This window comes from Oratosquilla oratoria, chromosome 12, assembly GCF_046742065.1.
Source record: "Oratosquilla oratoria isolate Oo_2021 chromosome 12, ASM4674206v1, whole genome shotgun sequence".
Taxonomy (NCBI): domain Eukaryota; kingdom Metazoa; phylum Arthropoda; class Malacostraca; order Stomatopoda; family Squillidae; genus Oratosquilla; species Oratosquilla oratoria.
This window is the reverse complement of record NC_134788.1, coordinates 12,609,410-12,633,085: the sequence shown is the minus strand read 5'-3', so window position 1 is coordinate 12,633,085 and position 23,676 is coordinate 12,609,410. Positions and strand designations below refer to the sequence as shown.

General features: G+C 36.9%; 1 protein-coding gene across 3 annotated transcripts; it reads left to right on the top strand.

Moving 5' to 3' along the window:
- The first annotated feature begins 908 nt into the window (after nucleotides 1-908).
- LOC143030979 (uncharacterized) lies at nucleotides 909-22,745 on the top strand. 3 transcript variants are annotated; one of them, XR_012966960.1, is made up of 4 exons: nucleotides 909-1,169; nucleotides 18,663-18,794; nucleotides 19,279-19,457; nucleotides 19,749-22,745. XR_012966960.1 is itself a non-coding variant. In XM_076194286.1 (4 exons), exon 1 carries the CDS (start codon nucleotides 16,864-16,866, stop codon nucleotides 18,007-18,009), a length of 1,146 nt encoding a protein of 381 aa, XP_076050401.1. In that variant the 5' UTR covers nucleotides 16,664-16,863; the 3' UTR covers nucleotides 18,010-18,387; nucleotides 18,663-18,794; nucleotides 19,279-19,457; nucleotides 19,749-22,745. The 3 variants fall into 3 exon arrangements, 2 of the variants coding, with proteins under 2 accessions (XP_076050401.1, XP_076050400.1); XM_076194286.1 differs by lacking the exon at nucleotides 909-1,169 and adding an exon at nucleotides 16,664-18,387; XM_076194285.1 differs by lacking the exon at nucleotides 909-1,169 and adding an exon at nucleotides 16,664-18,392.
- The last annotated feature ends 931 nt before the right edge of the window (nucleotides 22,746-23,676 follow it).

Below are 23,676 nucleotides of genomic sequence, written 5' to 3'. Positions count from 1 at the left end.
GTTTAAGTACTCTTTTATCACTAGTAGTAATTTTGCTACTTTGGTAAAAAAACAAAAAAAAACTTGATGGTGGATTTTCTGTTGACAATATTTTCCATTTTAACTGTATGAAATGATGATATCTTCCATGGTGAAGGCACTGTTTCAAACTTTTTTCCTTTTTTCACCTGCCTGCACTGAAACTTTGTGTTCCACATCCTTAGACTTTTGACCACGATTTTTACCCATTTCTACCACTGTGCGACGTCCGACCGCGAGAATATGCTACAATTTCCTACCCTAACTGTCTATAATGCGTTTCCGTTTGTGTTTTGTTTCCTTCGTTTATACTACAAACGAGAGAATATGTAGTAATGATAATAGTAATAATAATAATAATAATAATAACGATACTACTACTACTACTAATAATGATAATGATAATAATAATAATAAAAACAATAATGATAATAATAATAAAAACAATAATGATGATGATAATAATAACAATACTGATAATAATAATAATAATAATAACTAACGATAATAATAATAATAATAATTAACTAATAATAATAATAATAATAATGATAATAATAATAATAATGATAATAAAAATAATGATAATAATAATGATAATAATAATAATGATAATAGTAATAATAATAATAATAATAAATAATAATGATAATAGTAATAATAATTATAATAATAATAATAATAATAATAATAATAATAATAATAATAATAAAAATAATAATAATAATAATAATAATAATAATAATAATGATAATAATGATGATGATGATAATGAAAATGATAATGATGACGACGACGATGATGATGATGATGATAATTAATAATAACAGTAACAATAATCCAATCCTATTTTTTTCCTTCGTTTATACTCCCCCGCCTCCTTCGTCTTTCTCTTGCTTTCCACATTTTCTGTAGTTTGTCCTTTTTAACATATAATTTTGCTTTGCCGAATAAGAATTTCCTTGCCGTCAATTCATTATTGTGACTATCTCCTTATGTTATACTCCAGTATTCTTCAAGTTCCTGGCATTGTTTATTTACATATGACGTTATAGACAGCCAACCCTTGAGTTGCACTCTTTCATCTATTTGAAGAGCTTGTTTTCGTGGCTGTGTTTTGTACAGGCTAAATAAGTGGCTTTCTTAAATTCGTAAGTGAAATCATATAGTGGTAAAGTAGCTTAGTGCATGCGTTGTGTGTTTACTTTTGGCATTTGCTACACTTCAATTCCTGTTTGGTAATGTATTTGGTATTCTAAGCAGGGGTATATGTGTGGGTATTTATTAAGATGTTAACCAGCCTGTTACCTGCAATTACCTATATATTCGGTTAGCTCATATCATTCTGAGTGTTTTAACCCCAGATATAAGTACTGCAAACTAATAGTAATGTCAATAGTTATTTAAAAAAAAAATTGAGATGAGTGGACATCTTTATATTTACCAAGGCCAAGGGGATATGTTAGGTCAGGTCTGATCTCACTGCTGCAATTCTTAAGGCTTATCTCTTAGAATTAATTATTTAAATCCCCTATATGAATATCACAAAATGATAGTAATGTTGGTAGCAATTTTTAGATAATTGAGATATTAACATTGGTAGCAAATAAAAGAAAAACTAAGACTGGCAAGGATTTTCATGCTAGCTAGGTCAATATGAAAATGGAATTCCTGATATTTGAGCTGAAGTAGTTCTCATGGGATGGAAAAAGTCGCTATGAGTATAATGCAATTTGATTTATCCATCTAGCTGTCCTAGTTCTCGAGATATTGCATTTTGAATGGAATTAAATCGGGCCTATTTTGTCCGAGGAAATCGGGCCGAAACGTGCGGTCTGACTGATCGCCGATCAAACGTAAACAATGACGGTTTTTACTGACAGGCACAATTTTATATAAAAAATTAGCATATGGTTGCATTATTTGACCTATTTTCTATAAGATGTGTGATTTCCATGTAATTTGATCATATAATTACGTTTTTATCCTCTGCAAAATTACCCACCACAGCTACGAATACCGTAAAATTACATGAAAATCACACATTTTAAAGAAAATAATTTGAATAATTCAATAATATGCAAGGTATTACGCTAATAACCCAATAGTAACAAACTTAATAGTGTAGTTTGATCCATACCACCAGTGATCATAGATAGCGGGCAGGACGAATCGTAGCTGTGGTCCGTAATATTACGGAGGATGAAAACGTAACTTCTCTTCGATCAAATTACATGAAAATCACACATTTTAAAGGAAATATTTAAAATAATTCAACTATAAGTCTATTACAATAATAACATAATAGTAAGAAACTTAATAGAGTGAAGTTTGGTCCATATCACCAGTGATAGATACGATGGCGGGATGGATGTTGATGTTGTTATCCGATAATCCGACCCGATAGAAAAAAAAACTAATTTAAACAACCAATTTCTCAGCTCTACCGTAACATACTGACTTTATTTTGGTATTAGAATAATCCACGATACTAGTAGTTTTGGTTAATTATGGTCAGTTGCCCGCACAATAAATTTGTTAGCTCATTTTTTACGTTGAAACATATACCAATTTTTGATATACTGCTGAATGCAGGCCGCCATGTTTATCTAATGTTTTTATTGACCGACATGTAACTGATGATGTGAATGTTTGAAATTTATTACGATCGTAGTAAATACACTCACGCAACATTTTTATTAATTAAATTTCCCGCGGTATGTAAATTTGGCCGTTTGAACGGCGTGCGCATAAAATGACGCGCTATTGTGCTCGTCATCGACGGTGGCGCCTCTGGTGGTGTTTGACCTACCTATTCATGCTTATCAATGTATCTTATTTGCTTACATTGTTCTTACATTCTTATTAGTGTGCACTGATTATGATATTCTTGTGAATGAAATTGTTCTTGATATTCACTCCACATGTCCATGTCATATCAATTAGCAGCCATTGCATTACTATAATATGAGCAGTTATACCTTCCCTTACCATATGCAATCTTACAATGATACTGGGTGCAGTTCGTGTGACCTATATGTCCAGATCACTCGGGTAGGTCAGGCCTCTGATTTGTGTCCTCTGGGTCCTCTCCCAATTGACCTTGACCAGGTGTGTCCACAAGTATAAGACTTTCCTCAAAATTAAATTTAGTCTCCTGATTGGCCCAAAATTGATCAAGTCTCCTTTTGCATTGTATGACAGTAGAAGCCCGATTTAAGGTCTTCTCTTTTTCCACATGAGGGGGATGGAGAGGGGGTGTCACCAATTAAGTGAAGCAGCTTTGCCTTGGATGTACTGTGTCTTGCTGCATTGCTTCTGACCCTTCTGGGCAGTGAGAGGGATACAGGGATGACCCATCATCCATAATGAGCTAAGATGAGAGGGAGGAAATGGTGGTGGATGGGAGTGAAATGGCTGTGAGTGGGTGTGAGCCTTTTGACTTGGCTACCTCCCTTATAAGGGGGAAAAAGCCCTTGGTGTGAATATATACATATATATATATATATATATATATATATATATATATATATATATATATATATATATATATATGTATATATATATATATATATATATATATATATATATATATATACACACACATATATATATATATATATATATGTATATATATATATGTATATATATATATATATATATATATATACATATGAGCATATATATATACATATGAGCACAAAAATGAAACACGGCAAGGATGGATTATATAAGCTGTTAATTTTCTGAAACTATATGTACTGTGTTTAACTCACCACCCTTCCACTCATTTGTCTTACATACTTCAACATACATATATATATATACATATATATATATATATATATGTATACATATATATATACATTATATATATGTATATATATATATATATATATATATGTATATATATATATACATATATATATACATATATGTATATATATATATATATATATTCATATATATATATGTATATATATTTACATAGTTGTATTTACCTAGTTGTATTATACGGGAAGGAAGCTGTGCTCTTGGTGACCCGTCTTTGTATCTTTCTGCATCAAGTTTATTCTTAAAATCGTGAATAGTATTTGCACACACTATTTTTTCATCTAAGTTATTCAATATATCCAGCATTCTGTGTGGGAAGCTATTCTTTTTCCTATCTCTTCTATAGTTGTCTTTTTTGAGTTTCTTTTCATGAACTCTTGTTTTCCATTGTCATTTTTTAGTCAATATTTTCTGTCAAGGATTTCCATTCCTTTCATGATTCTATATATAGTCAGCAGATCACCTCTTTCTCTTCTTTGCTCTAGTGTTGGTAGTTCTAGCTTCGATAATCTTTGTTCGTATGTTAATTTGGAAAGAGCTGGTGCCAACTTTGTTGTTGCTTTCTGTATTCTTTCAAGTCTCCTTATATTCTTTTTAGTACTGGGTGTCCATAGTGTTGCTGCATATTCCAGTTTTGGTCTAATCAATGTGACTAATATTTTTTTGTTATCATTTCTACATCCAAGTATTCAAATGCCACTTTCATTGACCTTAGTAAGTTGTATGTTTCACCTACCGTTAAGTTTATATGTCTCCGGTGTCATGTCATTGCTGATTATCACTCCAAGGACCCTTTCCGTGTGCACTCTTTTGATTTAATTTTCACCAATTTTGTAATTTTCTTAAATTATGTTTTTGCTTTTAACCAAACTCTATTATGCTACACTTCTTGATATTAAAGTTCACCTCCCACTTTTGAGTCCATTTCCAGATTGTAACCAGGTCTGATTGTAATGAGTCACAGTCCTCATTTGTTGATATTATAATATTCTTGCATCATCTGTGAATAAATTCATATAACATTCAACTCCCTCCATCTGTGTGTGTGTATTTACTTAGTTGTATTTTACGGGAAGGGGAGCTATGCTCGTGGTGTCCCGTCTTCATCTCATTTTATCTAAACTATTTTTAAATTCATGTGTTGTTTTTGCACACACTATTTTCACATCTAACTTGTTCCAACTGTCTATTACTCTGTGAGGAAAGCTGTTCCTTTTCAGATCTCTTCTATAGCTGTCTTTCTTGGTTTTCTTTACGTGACCTTGTGTGTGTGTGTGTGTGTGTGTGTGTGTGTGTGTGTGTGTGTGTGTGTGTGTGTGTGTGTATTTACCTAGTTGTATTTTACGGGAAGGGGAGCTATGCTCGTGGGGTCCCGTTTTCATATCTCATTTTATCTGAACTCTTTTTAAATTCATGTATTGTTTTTGCACACACCACTTTCTCATTTAACTTGTTCCAACTGTCTATTACTCTGTGAGGAAAGCTGTTCTTTTTCAGGTCTCTTCTATAGCTGTCTTTTTTTTATTTTCTTTCCATGTCCTCTTGTATTTCTGTCATCCCATTTTATCAGATTCTCTCTATCAGTAATTTCTATGCCTTTCATGATTCTGTAAATAGCTATCAAATCTCCTCTCTCTCTTCTTTGCTCTAGTGTCTGTAGTTCAAGTTTTGCTAGTCTCTCTTCATATGATAGTTTTGAGAGTGTTGGTGCCAATTTTGTAATTGCTCTTTGTATTCTTTCAATTTTTTTTTTATACATTTTTTTGCACTTGGTGACCACATCGTTGCAGCATATTCCAATCTTGGTCTTATCAGAGTGATTTGAATTTTCTTCACCATTTCTTCATCCAGGTATGTGAATGCCACTTTGATTGTTCTTATTAAATTATAAGTTTCTCCACAAATCTTATTAATATGTTTCTCAGGTGACATATTATTCATAACAATGACTCCCAGGTCCTTTTCATTTTCTACTTTTTTTATTCCTTCTTCTCCCAATTTATATGCTCCTGTTATTCTGTTTTTGCTTTTTCCAAATTCCATTATACTGTACTACACTTTTTTGTATCGAACTCCATCTCCCACTTCCTACTCCATTCCTGTACTTTATTTAGATCTCTCTGTAGTGACTCACAATCTTCCTCCGTGTTCACTTTTTTTTAATAGTTTTGCATCATCTGCAAAGAAGCTCATATAACTTTAAATTTCTTCATCCATATCATTAATATATATAGCAAACATTATTGGGGCCAGAACTGTTCCTTGTGGAACACCGCTTATTACGTCATCCCATCTTGAGTGCTTGTCTCTTATCACTACTCTCATTTTTCTTTCTAGCAAAAAGTCTTCCATCCATTTAAGCAGTTTGCCCTGTATTCCTCCTTCAGTTTCTAATTTCTTAAGCAACTTCTTATGTGGTACTTTGTCAAAGGCTTTTTTTAGGTCAAGAAATGCACAATCAGCTCATCCATCTCTTTCTTGTATTGTATCTATTAGCCTTGGATAGAAACATATTAGATTAGTGACGCATGATCGTCCTTGTCTGAATCCAAATTGTCTTGGATTAAGCACGCTGTTTTTTCTAAATATTTTACCCATTTACATACATACATATACCAAGGCTTTTTCCCCCTTACAAGGGAGGTAGCCAAAAAGGGAAAGGCATAAAAACACTCCCACCCATTTCATCCCCAAATACACTCCACACCCCTCCCACCCTTCCTCTCATCTGAGCACCTCCTGGATGACGGGTCATCCCTGCACCCCGCCCACCGCCCTGGGTCAGAAGCAGTGTCGCAAGACACAGTACATCCACAGCAAGGCCGCTTCATTTAATCGGCGACCCCCCCTCTCCGTCCCCCTTTGCATATAAGGAGAGGACGGGGAGAAATCCCTTCGGGCTGCGTCAAAATTTACTCACACATACTACCCCACCCCCCACCCCCCCGCCCATTCCTCCTCATGCAATCACAACATCATCCATATACAACCATTCTCCACTCACCTCTGTCTTCCGTCCTCTCCCTTCCTTCCTCAACAGACATTCCCCTCTTCCCCAAAGCCCCCTTCACCCCATCCATCCACCTCATCCTAGGACGTCCCCTCATGTTCACTCCCTCCACATCTGCCTTCCATACCTCTTTTACTAGTCTTTCTTCACTCATTCTTTCCATGTGTCCAAACCATCCTAATATTCTTTCATCAACCCTCTCTCCCAAATCCTTTTTCACCCATTTACTTTTGATAATTCTTTCACAAATTTTTGCTATTGTACTTGTTAGAGAGACTGGTCTATAGTTGGTAGGGTCTTCTTTATTACCTCCTTTATATATAGGTACTATATTTGCTTTTTTCCAATCTTCTGAAACTTTTCCTTCTTTCAAGGAACTATTTGTTATGCTATGTATTTTGTCTGCCAGTTCATTCCTGCATTCTTTCAAAATCCAGTTTGCTATTTCATCTGGTCCATGTGATTTTCTAACATCAAGATTACTCAAGTGTTTCATTATTTCATTCTTATTCTTTATTACTTCTATTTCTTTCATAGGGGGGACTTTCTCTTTCCATTCGATCTCTTCAGGTTGTATATTCTCCCTTGTAAACACTGATTTAAAATGCTTGTTCATAATTTCCGCCATTTCTATTTCCTCTGTGTATTCAACTCCTCCTTGTCTTAATTTCTCCAAGTCTTGTTTGTTTTTCAGTTTGTTGTTTACAAATCTGTAGAATAGTTTTCGTTGATCTTTACATTATTCTATGACATCTCTTTCATATTTTCTCTATTCATCTCTGCATGCTTGTACATATTCATTTCTATAACAAGTATATATTTTCCATTTTTCAGGTCTTTTGTTTTTTTTTTCCATTTGGTCCAAGCTTTGTCTCTTTTGTCTTTTAACACTCAACAACTTTTGTTGTACCAGCACTTTACATATTCTTTTTCTTGTTTTTGTCTTGGGACATACTTTTCCACTCCCTTTTTTTTTTTTCAAAATATTCCATTTCTCTTCCACTGTTGTATCTTCTTTGTGTATTCTTTCCCAGTTTTCATTTTGAAAGAATTCTCTTATTTTATCAAAATTTGTTTTTTCATACATCAATCTTCCTTTTCTATATTGTTAATTTCTTTTCATGTATTTTTCCTCATTTAGTTCCAGTTTTATCAATATGTGGTCACTTTTACTTATTGGTGCCTGGTATTCTATCTTTTCCACTATTTCAGGTTCTGATGTGATTATTAGGTCTAGTCTCGATGGTTCTTCATTTCTATACCTAGTGTTCTCTTGGATCTATTGTGTCATTGTGTGGTCAATAATCATCTCAAGTAGAACATTTCCCAATGAATCTTCTCCACCTTTTACGGTCATCTCTTCCCAGCAGATTTCTTTGCAATTAAAGTCGCCCATCATAACTATTTTTCCTCCATCTTCCATTATCTTGTTTAGTGTTATTCTTGTGTCTTCTAACATACTTTTATGTTCACTCTCTTCCCACGAGGCTGTTTTTGGGGGCACATAGTTTATTACAAACTTTCTGCTTTTCTTATCTCTGTCTTCTACTTCTATCATAATCATCTCTACTCTGTTCTTTCCATATGTGACACTCCACGTTTATATCCTTCTTAGTCAGGAACATAACTCCACCCCTTTGTTTTATCTCTCTGTTTCTAATCCAATAATTATATGCATTGTGTCCTATGCTGTTGGGTGATAGTGGACCTTTTAATTTTGTCTCAACAATTCCCATTATGTCCGGATCTTTTTCCTTCAGATACTCGTTCAGTTCATTCAGTCCTGTTATTGATCCATCTATATTTGTGTAGGATACTCTTAACTTTCTGTTATTTCCATTGTATTCTCTGTTTCTTTTTTGTTTCTCTTTGTTATGGTCCATTTCTTCAATTTCATATTCACTACTCTCCAGTAGAATTCTTGTTTTTCTGACTCCGTTCTGGTCTCGTTTTTTTCTTAAGCTTCTTTCCTTTTCATATATTCTTCCTCTCTTTCCTCTTCATTCATTTCTCTTTTTATTGATACCTTTTTATATTGTTCACTTACTGCTAGCTTCCCTGTTTTTGCTAAGATATTCTCTGCTGTTGTTTGTGATCTGAATTTAATCTTAATTGGTCTGGTCTTATCTGTACTATACTTTCCGGGGCTAAACTTCTCTTCAATTTGTTTCATTATTTCAGGTTCATCTTTTTTAACTAATTCTAGTAATATTCTTACTTTTTCATTTTCCTCATTGATTCTTGTGGTTCTATCTGGATTATGTTTCTCTTCCATTCCTAATATGATAATACATTTCTTTTTATCTGCCAAGTCTCTTACAATATTCTCCTTCTGTCTCATCACTTTGATAACTGAGTCTTCAGTTTGTTCTTTCATTTGCTGTTTAATTATATCAGTAAATGCAACTTTACTATTTTTCTTTATTTTCTTCCACCCCTGTGCCTCTTTTGCTATTGCCTCTTTATTGTCTTTATTGTTCCTTTTTAATTCTTCATTCTCCTCTTTTACTTCTCTTAACTGTCTTTTTAGTTATATTTCATCAGTTAAGTTTTTGTTCGCCTTCTCTAGGTCTTCCAATCTTTCAACCCTTTCCGCAATTTTTGACATTCTACCAAACCTAATCTCCCAATGTTCGGTCATTTGTTCAAGTTTTTCCTCCAGTTTTGCCAGTTGGGGGAGATTGGTATCCCCCCCCTCATTAAATCCATGGAAATTATTATCCTCACCTTCTATTGTGCTGCTCTTATCTATGTTTCTAATCTTTACATTTTTGTTAGTCCCTTCATCGTCACTAAATTGCTCTGGCCCGCGCTTGTTTACATGGTGTCTGCCTGCCTTGACCAAGTCCTCTCCTTCTTCATTTCCCTCAGTAATCCCTCCCCTTCTTCCTTTTCCTCACTTTCCCACTACACCACGAGCAATCCCCTCCCCGTAAATACAATAGGTACTTCCTTTGCATTGAGATCCACGAATATTTCACTTTTTCTTCAGGACGTCAATCCTCGCCGTCCGTCCGACGTAAGTGTGTGTGTGTGTGTGTGTGTGTGTGTGTGTCTGCATACTGTATACAGATAATAGAATGGAGGTATAATGTAAAAAGTTTACTTACATAACACGTAATGGAATCAGAAAGATACATAACTTGATTGATGTTGATTAAGATTAATTATTCATGCAGTACAATAAATCACTTGATGAAGATGCAATGTACTGCACAACAGAGCAGAGCATTTTGAAGGCACCTATTCAGCAGGTGCTTCTTCAGGAAACCTATTTTTGCTGAGTACAGCTTATTTACATCATGATAGGTAGTAGTTGTTCCCTAGAGTGTCAAACCAAGCAGTCCCATCTCCCTGAGGAACACTATGGCTGGAACAGGGTTTTCCCACAAATCCTTTATAGTGTATTTTGTGTTGTTGGTATTCATGATTGTGTACAGTGTAGTCTTTCATAATGTGTTGTCTAGTATGGGATGAAGTGTTACATCCTGGACAATTATATGCAATGCTGTCATGAAGCCTCTTGTGGTAAATTAGAAGGGATGGATGGTGGCTGCACTGCAGTCTGGCCTGGTGGACTCTGTCCTCTTGTGGGGAGAAAGGATTTGGAGGGATGGGTATTAAAGGGTCTAGCAACAAATTCTGGTAATGAATTGCTGCATACCAGATTTTGTTGTTGAAAATGTGTCTGTATTGATTTACTATCCTTAGTATGGGTTCTTGATTGGGAATCTGTGTGAATATGGACTTCTGCAATATGGGCTTGTGTTGTGGGAGCCTTTGATGTTGCTAAGGGTTTTGCTAATGGTATAGAAGAGGATTTTGTTGAGGGTGCAATGGAATGCATTGCTAAAGATGAGGTGGAGGGATTTGTTGATGATACAGTGTAATTTTACAAAATAGAGAACTTGTTCTGAACTGTAATAGCAGAAACAGGATTCTCATAGGAGTGAGGGAGGGGGGGAGGAATTAGTGATTGAGAAATGTGGGAAGGTGCCCCAACTCTATTTGATGGAATGGAGGGATAAGACATGTCTTTGCCCCACCATCCATCCGTCTAAATTGAAGTACTTGCTTGGCACTACCAAGACTAGCCAGTTGAAGAATGTCTTGTTCAAGACAGTACTCTTTGCATTGTTGAGAATGTATTAAGTGAGCTTCTCTGATATGGAAACAATGAAGTTCTGATTCACAATCAAGAGTAGGGTGTGAGTCAAGGACAGAGCAATGACCACATTGGGGACCATTTGTACAGGTCTTTCTTCCGTGGTGAAACTCATAACACTGGTAACACTGTAAAAGACAGTTGATGAAAGCTTCTATTGGGAGAGAAAGAGGACCAATATTGACTCACTCAGGGAGATATGAACCATAAAATGTGAGCATGAGCATGCTACTATTTTCTCTTGTTTTTGTCACTCCATGAACATTGTTAGGGCATAATTGATATTTCTGAGAATTTGTGTAGGTCTTGGTTGTAGATATGTGCTTTGCAGTAATTGAATGTTCAGTGTGGTGTGATGGATTCGAAAATTCCATCTGAAGGGCAAGTTAGAGGGAGGAGCATCATGACCAGTGTTAAGTCCTTACCTCAGATCATCTTTACCATGTTTTCTAGGTTATTTGTAAGGAACACTCCAGTCTCTCTGTTTTCTAAATAGTATCTCAAAAATCAGTGAAATGTAGGGGTGTGTTCCTCAGCATCATGGAAGAGTTTGGGACAGTAATTATTCTTGCTCTCAACTACATTGCTTGATGAAATGATCTTGGCAATTAGGCTGTCATCTTCAAGGTAGGAAATGCTAAAATGGGACTAAAACTCATATAATATCCAACTTTATATTGATTAATGTTAATAGGAAGGGACACCTTCTAAACTAAGATAATAATGATATCAAATAAGAGTTCCAGAAAGGGGACATTGCTAAAAAAAATAAAGGCATAAGAGGGTCTGGGAGTTTCCCAACCAGGGTCTTTTAATGTGCATGGATGTGGTACAGATGAGAGTAAAAGCCAAAAAAAGGATGAGATAGGCAGCATGTTTGTGAGAAAAAAGATGGATATGTTGGCATTAAGTAAAAGTTGAAAGGGAGGGGCAAGTTTGAGTTTTGGGTTGTAGTTGGGAGGATCTCAGGAGTGAAGAGAGGACAAGGGAGAGAAGGGGTGGCTATATTAGTAAGTGAAGAGATAGGTAAGTGTGTGATGGAGTGAAAGGAGGTTTCTTTAAGGTTAATGTGGATGAAGGTGAAACTGGGAAGGGAAATGTAGGTTTTTGTAAGTGAGAAGAGTGTAGAGGAAAGGGAGGCTTTTTAGATCAATTTAAATGACTACATAGAGGATTTGGGGAGAAATGTCAATGTAGTGATATTGGAAAACCTTAATGTTAGAGTAGGAAATGAACCAATAGACAAAATGGTTGGAAAGTATGGAGTTCCAGGAAAAAAATTGTAGTGGAGAGTTAATGGTGGAGATTTGTCTAGAAAGACAATTGATGATAGCAAATACAGTGTTTAGGAAGAAAGTCAAGCATAAGTACACATGGGAGAGGGTGGTGGATGGATGGAAGGGTGGTAGATAGAGCGTTGGTGAACTATACTGTACAGTGGTAACCAGGAGAATAGTAGGAAGAGTTAAGGATGTACATGTTCTAAGAGGAGAGCGTGGTGGAATATCAGATAATTTTTTGGTTGAAGGTAAGTTGAGAGTGGAGGAGGATAGATGGAGAAAGAGGGAAAGGACAGAAGGTAGGGAGGTGCTTAAAGTGAACTGCTTAAATGAGAAAGAAAAGGAAGAGTACAAAAAAACCAAGAGATGGGTGGGAAGGAGTGAAGGATAGAATAGAACCAGGAGTGGAGGAGGAATGGGGATGGTTCAAGAAGGGAATCACACAGTGTGCAAAGATGGCGTGTGGGACAAGGAGGACAGGAGGAAATAGAAGGAAGGGTACTGAGTGGTGGGATGAGGAAACAAAGTAGTTTGTAGAAGAGAAGAATTGAGCATTCACAGATTGGTTACAAAATAGGACAAGAGAAGCATATGAGAGGTACAAAGAGAAGAGAAGTAAATCATAAAGGATACAAAGGAGAGCAGATGTGAAATGGGGTAAGAATATTACAGAAAATTTTGAAAGTAAAAAAAAGATGTTTCAGAAAGAAATTAAGAGAGGAAAAGGAGGCAAATCAAGTAGAGAAGAAAAGATAAAAGGTGCAGATGAAGAGGGGATAATGGAAGATAACAGTAAGAGGAAGATGGGCAGAGTATTTTAGGGAGTTGCTAAATGTGAAGGAGAATAGGAAGGAAAAGGTAATTGCACTGGGAAGCATTAAGGAAATGATGGTGAGGTTAATTAATGTTTGTTTAAGAGAGGGTAGAATGCTGGAGGACAGGAGGAGTGCCTATATAGTTCCACTTGACAAGGGAAAAGGGACAAGTGTGAGTGTAGTAGTTTTAGAGGAATCAGTTTGTTAAGTGTAGTTGGGAAAGCTTATGGGAGAGTCTTGATTGAGTGGATAAGGAGAGGAACAGAGGGAGTAATTGGTTTGGAACAGTGTAGGTTTAAGACAGGTAAGGGTTGCATTGATCACATTTTTGTGGGAAGACATATATGTAAGAAAGTTTTAGGAAAAGGTAAGGATGTTTTTTGGGCCTTTATGGATTTGGAAAAGGCTTATGACAGGGTAGACAGGAAGGCACTGCAGGATGTATTGGAGATATATGGGATAGGAGGAAAGCTGTTAAGAACAGTCAAGAGTTTTTACGAGAAAAGTAGAGCTTGTGTTAAAATCAGAAATGGAAAGAGTGAGTAGTTTTAGATAAAGGTGGGACTTCACCAGGGATGTGTTATGTTGCCTTGGCTGTTCAATGTATACATGAATGGGGTGGTGTGAGAGGTAAATGCAAGGGTAATGGATCTGGGATTGGAGATGGTTAAAGAAAATGGAGAAAAGTAGGAGATAAGCCAGTTGTTGTTTGCTGACAACACTGCACTTTTGGCAGCATCAGAGGAGGGATTGAGGGAAGGATTGCAAAAAAAGCAAGTTGAAGATAAATGTGTGTAAAAGTAAGGTGATGAGATGTACAAAGGAGAAAGTGGCAGCAGACTGGAAGTGAGTATTAAAGAAGAAAGACTGGAGGAAGTGGATAGTTTTAGATACTTGGGTGCGAATATGGCAGGAAAGGGAGGAGTGGAAGTGGAGGTAGAATGTAGATTGAGAGAAACAATTAGATATCTTGGATTAAAAAGTGTAATGAGAAATAGACATGTAGGAATGGATACTAAGAGGAGATTGTATGAAGGAGTGATTGTGCTGACAGCACTTTATGGGCAGAAACATGGAATATAAGAGAGGAATATGAATGTATTTGAGATGAGGTGCCTGAGAAATATGATAGAGGTTACTAGGCTGGTTAGAGTGAGAAATGAGGAGGTGAGGAGAACAGAGGTGGAAAGGGTTTGGGAGATAGGGTTGATGAAAGAGTATTGGGATGGTTTGGACACATGGAAAGAATGAATGAAGAAAGACTAGTAAAAGAGGCATGGAAGGTAGAGGTAGAAGGAGTGAATGTAAAGAGGTGATCAAGGATGAGATGGATGGATGGGGTAAAAGGGGTATTGGGAAAGAGGGGAATGTCTGTTGAAGAAGAATGGGAGAAGACAGAAGATAGGGCTGAGTGGAGATTGGAGAATGATATTGTGATGCATGAAAGGGAGTGGGTGGAGGATGGGGGGTGAGGGAATATGTGTGAAAAATAAACTGACACATCCTGAAGGGATTTCTAAACCATCTTCTCCATTTCTGCATGAGGGAACAGAGGGGGATCATTGATTTAATGAAGTGGCCTTGCTGTGGATGTCCTGTGTCATCCAGGAGGAACCAAGATAAGAGGGAAGGAGGATGGTGGATGGGGATGGACTGGGTGGGAGTGGATTTTATGCCTTTGTTTTTCTGGCTATCTTCCTTGTGAAGGGGAAAAAGCCTTTGGTATATGCATGTATGTATTATCATACAAGTGTCACAATTGGTAAGGTAGTCACTGGCTTCCTGGAAGATGACTGGGTTTGTGTATGTAATGCCTCTGTGTTTAAATGACCTGTAGGTTGAAAATGTCATAGGACTAATTCTCACATTATACATTGTCTTGTTGCTATTTTCACATTTACTGGGATTGCACCTCTGATAACAGTTCCTTCCTGATTACATCATGATTGTTGAAGTTGTTTTAGTATGTATATGCAATAAAAACAATTCATAGACAAAGAGGTATTTTAATTAATGTGACAAAAAAAAAAGGAAATTTCCTCTACAATTTCATTTATATTATTCAGAAATAATAAAACAGGTACACCATTTACCAGTGTATCTGAATGGATGTGACTTGCATCACTTATTTGGGTCAGATGAGATGAACTGAATAAACCTTCCTAGAGTTGGTCGTATTTAGATTTTGGTCTTGTGAGCACAGATGTGGAATGTTGTGGAATTACGTTGAAATATGACTGCTATGGCCTTCTGGGCTGTTTCCTACTTCCAATTCTCATGACATGATGAAAAAGCCAGAGCTAAATTTTAGTCATTCTGGTTGTATTTACCTAGTTGTATTATACAGGAAGGGAGTTATGCTTGTGGTAACCTGTCTTTGTATCTTTCAGCATCAATTTTCTATTTAAAATCTTGAATGATGTTTGCACGCACTTTTTCTTTGTCTAATTTGTTCCAGGTATCTATCACTCTGTGTGGGAAGCTTTTTTTTTCAGATCTCTTCTGTAATTATCTTTTTTGAGTTTCTTTTTGTGTCCTCTTGTTTTTCCATTGTCCCATTTCAATAAATCATTCTTCTCTAAGATTTCCATTCCTTTCATAATTCTATAGATAGTAGGTCTCCTCTTTCCCTTCTTTGTTCCAGAGTTGGTAATTCCAGTTTGGACAGTTTTTGTTCATATGTCATTTTGGAAAGAGTTGATGCCAGTTTTGTTGTTGCTATTTGTATTCTTTCTAATTTTTTTATATTCTTTTTGGTACTGGGTGTCCATAGTGTTGCTGTGTACTCAAGTTTTGGTCTTATTAATGCAGTTGAAATATTTTTTATCCTTTCCTTGTCCAAATAGGTAAATCCCACTTTTATTGACCTCAATAAGTTGTAGGTATCTTTGACTATTTTGTTAATATGCTTGTTCGGTGTCATGTCTTTGCTGATCATCACTCCAAGTTCTTTTTCCGAGTTTACCTTTTTGACCTCTTCTTCACCAATTTTATAATCTTTCAATATTCTGATTTAACTTTTTCTAAATTCCATTAGACTACATTTCTTGATATTGAATTTCACTTCCCACTTTTGAGTCCATTTCCAGATCTTGTCCAAGTCTTGTTGTAATGAGTTGCAATCCTCCTCCGTTTTTACTTTCTTTTGTATTTTTACATTGTCTGCAAAGAAACTCATATAATACTCTACTCCTTCATCCATGTCATTTATGTATATGGCAAATATGATTGGGGCCAGTACTGATCCCTGTGGGACACCACTTATCATTTCTTCCCAATTTGAGAATTTATATCTAATCATTACTCTCATTTTCCTGCCAGTCAGGAAGTCTTTCATCTATTCCAATAATTTTCTTCTGATGCCACCTATTGACTCTATTTTCCTTATTTGTTTCTTGTGTGGTGGGGTGAATATGCATGTAGCTATTGGATGGTTTTCAGCATATTTCTAATGTAAAAGTTGAGGGCAATGTATAATAGCACCATATCTGTTAGTATTTCTATCTTATGTTTCATTATGGTAATTACAAAGGGACTTGAATATTAAATGGTTTGTGTACACAACACTCACAATCCTATTACAGTGTATTACACAATTTCAAAGAGTTAGATGTCAATCTTATAATCATATATTTTCCAGGAAGAGGGTAACTATCACAATTCCTTTGGAAGAGCTATCCATAGAATCCACATGTGTCACGTGATGAAGACGATCTGGTGTGACATCTATGGCACAGCTGTATGATGATTCATCTAAGACATCACATGATGACCCACACAGGAGAGAAGCCTTTCCAGTGTGACCTGTGCAATTTTTCTTTCTCAAGAAAGGGTGATCTCACAAAGCACATGAGAACCCACACAGGAGAGAAGCCTTTCCAATGTGACCTGTGTGATTCTGCTTTTTCATTAAAGGGTAATCTCACAAGGCACATGATGACCCACACAGGAGAGAAGCCTTTCCAATGTGACCTGTGTGATTCTGCTTTTTCACACAAGGGTGATCTCACAAAGCATATGAGAACTCACACAGGAGAGAAGCCTTTCCAGTGTGACCTGTGCAATTCTGCTTTCTCAGAACAAGGTAATCTTGCAAAGCATATGAGAACCCACACAGGAGAGAAGCCTTTCCAATGTGACCTATGTGATTCTGCTTTTTCACAAAAGGGTGATCTCACAAGGCACATGAGGACCCACACAGGAGAGAAGCCTTTCCAGTGTGACCTGTGTGATTCTGCTTTCTCAGAAAAGGGTAATCTCGCAAAGCATATGAGGACCCACACAGGAGAGAAGCCTTTCCAATGTGACCTGTGTGATTCTATTTTCTCAGGAAAGGGTTCTCTCACAAATCATATGAGAACCCACACAGGAGAGAAGCCTTTCCAATGTGACCTGTGTGATTCTGCTTTCTCAAGAAAGGATTCTCTTGCAAAGCACATGAGGACCCACACAGGAGAGAAGTCTTTCCAGTGTGACCTGTGCAATTCTGCTTTCTCACAAAAAGTTTCTCTCACAAACCATATGAGGACCCACACAGGAGAAAAGCCTTTCCAGTGTGACCTATGTGATTCTGTTTTCTCAAAAAAGGGTTCTCTCACAAAGCATATGAGAACCCACACAGGAGAGAAGCCTTTCCAATGTGACCTGTGTGATTCTGCTTTTTCACAAAAGTGTGAGCTTACAAAGCATTTGAGGACCCACACAGGAGAGAGGCCTTTCCAATGTGACCTATGCAATTTTGCTTTCTCAGAAAAGGGTAATCTCACAAAGCATATGAGAACCCACACAGGAGAGAAGCCTTTCCAATGTGACCTGTGCAATGCAGCTTTCTCAAGAAAGAATTATCTCGCAAAGCATATGAGGAGCCACACAGGAGAGGTTTTCTAGTGTGACCTGTGTGACTCTGCTTTTTCACAAAAGGGTTATCCCACACAGCTTATGAAGACAAACACAGGAGAGAAGCCTTTCCAATGTGACCTCTTTGACTCTGGTTTTTCGTATAAGACTTCTCTCACATGGTATATGAGGAGGGACATTGGAGAGAGCCATTCCTGTATGATTTGTATGATGAAAAGGTCACACTTTACTGACAGCTTGGATTAAGCCAGCAGAAAAACAGTTATGCAAGTGATGCCGACACACTTTGAGTCCAGTGTGGCATTCCCTTGGTTTTGCCTGTAAGGTCTTTCAAGAGTGAATTAGTTTGCAGTCCATGCATATGAACGACTAGTTGTTGATGACAGTATTCGCCTCATCTATTTAAAGGTCAAGTAAGAAGATTTTGGATTTCTTTATTTTTTGTTATTTCATGAATAAAAATAACTTAGAAGTTAGAACACTAAAATCTACATTTCTAGCATTTTATAGTCTTGATCTTATCCAAATAGCATGATCTTAAAAGTACATTTTCCATCGCTAGGACAACTGATGATGTCAGAGTTGTTGTTTACATTCTTGGACATGGCCAGCGAGCAACATGATAGGGATTTCACATTGAGTGAAGAAGTTTTATTGAATTTGGATTCCCTCATGTGTTCCAGTGTGAGTACGGTACAAGGATACATGTACAAACCAACTTGGATATCCAAACAAGACTCAAGTAAAGAAGAACATGTCAAGAGCAAGGAATCTTCAGAGGATGAACACCCAAAATGAGCAGGGAATAAGGACTGGTGAGTTTGTCGGAATGCATTACTGCATGCACGTTTTACATACATAAATGCACACCAACCACACACCAGACCAGACGCATGATTTTTTTTGGTTTGTCATCAAACATGTTGGATGAAGGTTTGAAGGCATGAAATGGTAGGCCTAATACATAGCAGGCATTGATGGGCCTGACCCTATCTACTAGGCCCCAGCATGCCCATCAGCACTGGTTTTGATTTTATTTTGTTGGAAAAACATCCACACGACCACCAGGCACATGGATAGTTCATCTGTTCATGCAAGGAGGTTAGCATGGTTAGTCCTATGGCATTCATGCCATAGGCCTATGAACAAGCAGAATTTTTTCTTTATTAAATTTTCTAACATTTGCTCAGCTTCTTTATTCCAGGTAACCTGTAGCTTGCAGAAAAAGTAGCTAACCCCCCCAGGCCCCCATTTCCCATTGCATAGCCTTGCTAAAATTCATGAATTTGACTATTTCAGGTGCAGCTGTGGACATTCTGTCATAGTGAAAGGGCAGAGAGAGCTTGTGTTGCTCTGATTCCAGTGCATCACCCAGCACCCAGGATTTTCATTGTCTACCTGAATCCATATGCTCTTGAATTGACAATGTATAGAATCAATGACAATGGGCTGATTGGAAATGACCAATCTCTGCACAAGTGAGTAGTTCTATACATGTGCATGTAGCATTACAGTATTTCAGTTACATCCATACTGTCCATTGTTGAGTCACTTGCATGTCCAGGTCTTTTGATTTGAATAATATTACTGAAATTGTGGTAGCAGTCATGTTTTGAAGGAAAAACTACTAATCTTATACAAAATCATATTCATTCTTAAAATATTATGAAAAATAACAATATATATATTCAGCAGACTGTAAAAATTCATATTTTTATGAATTTACAGCAAAATGAATTATCATAAATTGGTGCTTTTATTTCTTTCAGGCTGTACATCTTACCTATTATAATTTAGTGGAGTGGTGTTTGCAACAACTGGCCAAAAGAACTTGCCTGCCCCGTCCAGTGTGTGCCAGACCAAATTAGGAAAAAATGGTCTGCACCAGATGGACAATACACTGGATTTAAATACCTTTCAGCTATGACTTTGGTTCAGATTCTTGGAATTATATTCGGAGTACTATTTGTCCTTAGTATATGAAAAAAATTCCCTGTTGGATGATTAAACCTGGACCTTTGTTTCTGGATGATGTCAGACTTCTCTTGTTTTTCATACTTGAACAGACTGGTTCAGGAACTTTCATAGCGGACTGAAGTTTGGCATCTCTTGCAAGATTGTATGACAGATATTCAGAATGCAACCTCAGTAATTCACCAAGTAAAATTTGGATATACAGTCAAAGCCCTTGTATCCGGCACCAATGGGGCCGAAGACGTACCGGATACGGGAAGGGATATTAAAAAAAATACATTTATTTACATTGTTCTTTTACTTATTAATAGATATTAATTCGCTTTAATAATAAACACATCCACATATCTATATATTGTAAATTCTATCAGTATAGAGTAAATCCAATCAATATACATCAGTTATAATCATCACAGCATTACCAGTTATCTAATTCATCATCTGATAATTTTACGACGGAGTTGTGAATGGCCGCGTTCAGTGTTGGTGGCTGAGAGGGTGCATTCACCTCTACACTCGAGTTTTCTTTCACTAAATTTTGTACCAACTTTCATAAAATATATGATGTCTCTGCTTAGAATTTTTTCCTCTTTGTGCACTGTTCTGCAAATTTCACAAACACTGCTAGACCCTTCGCTGCATCCTTCCACGACACTTTCATCTCAGGGTCGTCTTCTTCACTATCTGCCTCTGTCGTTTTCGCGTGTTCATCGGGAAGTGATTGTAAAATTTCATCATCACTAAGTGAGAATGTTGCTGCTCGGTCACTGTCCATATCTACACAAACTTGTATCGCTTCGTCACTAATGCAAAGTTTAGCGCGACAACCCATCTTTCAATTCTTTCACCACCGATTCTTTCTTGCCGATGGAAAACCCTCAAATTTCTTATTCCCTTCCTGATCTTCAAACATTATTTGCGAATATGATTTTCTCTAACATCGCATTAGAGTTTGTTGTTTTTCATCCTCCCAAGCTAGCGATTCCATAAAAATAGCATCTTTAACATTAAGCCTACGTTGGAATTCGGAAATGCTACCGCCCTCAAAATAAACTAGTTTGCGCATAGAACTTTTCCGATAATTCTTTTTAAAGTTTTGAATCACTCCTTGATCCGTGGGCTGGATCACACTTGTTACGTTCGGCGGTAAATACACAATAGAAATGTTTCCATTGCTCAGTTCCTCAGCTTTACTGTTGTCGAGTAGGAGAATAAATTTGCTGTCCTCTAGAAGTCTTTTCATTTTTTTATTTTCTTTCACTGATGGGACAAACACATGCTTGAGCCAGTTAATGAATGTTTCTGAGTCCATCCATGGGTTATTTTGTGGGCGATAATCCACTGGCAAGTTATATTAGATTTTTAAAACAACGTGGCTTCCGGTATTTTCCAACGACACACAATTTGACTTTATGAGTCCCTGCCATGTTCGTACACAGTAACACCGTCAGTCTATCCTTGCTTTGTTTGAATCTTTTGGTGGTTTCCTCTGCTTCACTGGCTAGTGTAGATGTCGGTAAACAGTGGTAGAACAGGCCGGTCTCGTCAACGTTGTAGATCTGTTCCGACCCAATGCCGTATTCTTCCTTTAGTATTTTTCTATTTTCGCCTTTCTTCAATCTTCTACATATATCCACCTTCTTCTGCTTAAGTGAAAGCACCACTGAGAAACCCTGGTGGCGGCGAGAGCAACTACAACCACGCGCAGGGATTTTAAACACACGCGGGATTTTTTTTTATTTTTCTTTTTTTGTATACGTCTATCTTTATCACAATTTTTCGATTTTCGTGAAAAATATGCCGGTTATTTGAAGTGCCGGATACAAGAAGGCCGGATACCAGGGCTTTTACTGTATTGTGTAAATAAAAAATGAAGATATATGTTTTATACATTTCATTTAGTTTGTCATATTATCAGAACAATATCAAATTTTTAGGTATTTTGAATTTATCACATTGCTTCAGTAGGAAGTCCTATGCAGTTTCACAGTTTGGATGCAACATGTAGCACAGTAATGCTTCATACACTCACCATATGTTAGATCAACCTTCTTCTCCTTCGCCACTCACCTGTTTTGGCTTTGGCATAAGATATAGCCCATTGCACCTCTCCATTTTTTTTTTTTTTTTCTTATGTTTCTGCTTTGTACATGAATTTTCATTGAAATGAAGGGCAGTAAGTAGTAGTCTGAAAATGGAAAATTAATTATGATAATTTTCAATCACCATGCATACATTTACCATTTTCAATATGAATTCATCCCCCTACTACCATAGTGAAATCACATCTCTTGAAGTTACATATGTACTTGCCTTATTTTCATTGCTTTATAAAAAAAAAAAAAAAAAAAGTGCTGGGACTTGGTAGCAAAGAAGCACACAACCTTGTGATAAGATTCTAGTGCTGATGTTTGCTTTGTTCAATCACTGTTGCAATTTGTGGTGACATTATAAACAGTGGCGGATCCAAGATAAAAACTTGGGGGGGACTGACCTGAATTCCTTCCTCTGAGTAGTCTGATGTATCAGAAGTCTGAGGTATACTTAACTTAATAATGTTTTTTCAGATTTTTCTGTATTTTAGACATATAATAGAATGTATATTCGTTTTATATTGTTACACGCTTGTGCTAGTCAGTGATAAGGCACTGGCACACGTATACTCTCACATAGAGAGAAATTATTGCAGGATCCGTGTGTAGTGTTAGTGCACATGGACTCATGGAAGTAATAAAAAATAAAAGTAGCTTTAAAAAACAGAAATACAAATACGTGTATGAACTTCTGAACCTGTTAATAAAAGTATCCAAATTACATTAATAACACACAGCATTGTTCATAGGATCTCACACGAACATCAACCTCCTGTTTTTTTTTGTTTTTTGTTTTTTTTTGTTTTTTTGGAGGGGGGGGGCAAATACAAAAATTCACACAATGATTCATGGAAGAACAAATTGGGGGGGAGGGGGGCTTTAGCCCCCTCAGCCCACCCCCTGGATCCGTGCCTGACTATAAACCATTTTCAAACTAAATACTGCACTTGATAATCTTGCTAACTCACGAAATATGACAGATCACCGATCAAGTTGGCAGTGCAGCATGGCATTTTATAATGCATGCACATGGCATGCATCAGAATGTAAATATCAAGCTTGACGTCACAGCCTTATGAGAACAGCCAAAGGTTGGCGAAGGAAAAGTTCGTTCGGTACCGATATTTTGATAGGCATTTTTATCACATTGCATAATAATTAGGATTTATTTTTGCATTATTTTATCAAAAAGTGACTAAGCCTTGCATCTAGCAAATATTCGCCAACTCTGAAAACCTTCTCAGTTGACCTTTAAAGCCATTCACTTGCTTGGTTACTGTTTTGATTTAGTTGTAGCCAGTTGGGTTTGACTCATAGTACAGTTTGGCCAGTTTTCCTCTAGTTGCACCCCAGTTTGTAGTTGCCCCAGTTGCAGTCCTCCCTCCTATCTTGGCACCTCCTGGATGATGGGTCATCCTTGCATCCTGTCCACTGCCCTGGGTCAGAAGCAGTGTTGCAAGACACAGCACATCCACAGCAAGGCTGCTTCATAAATTCAGTGACCCCCCCCCCTCCATCCCCTCATGAAGAAAAGGAGAAGACGGGGAGAAATCCCTTCAGGCTGCATCAAATTATTTCTCATACTTCCTCACCCCCCATCCCCCACCCACTCCCCCTCATGCATCACAGC

Excerpts from the sequence above, each read along its gene's own strand:
- LOC143030979 (XM_076194286.1), top strand. The coding sequence starts at position 16,864 with ATGATGATTCATCTAAGACATCACATGATGACCCACACAGGAGAGAAG.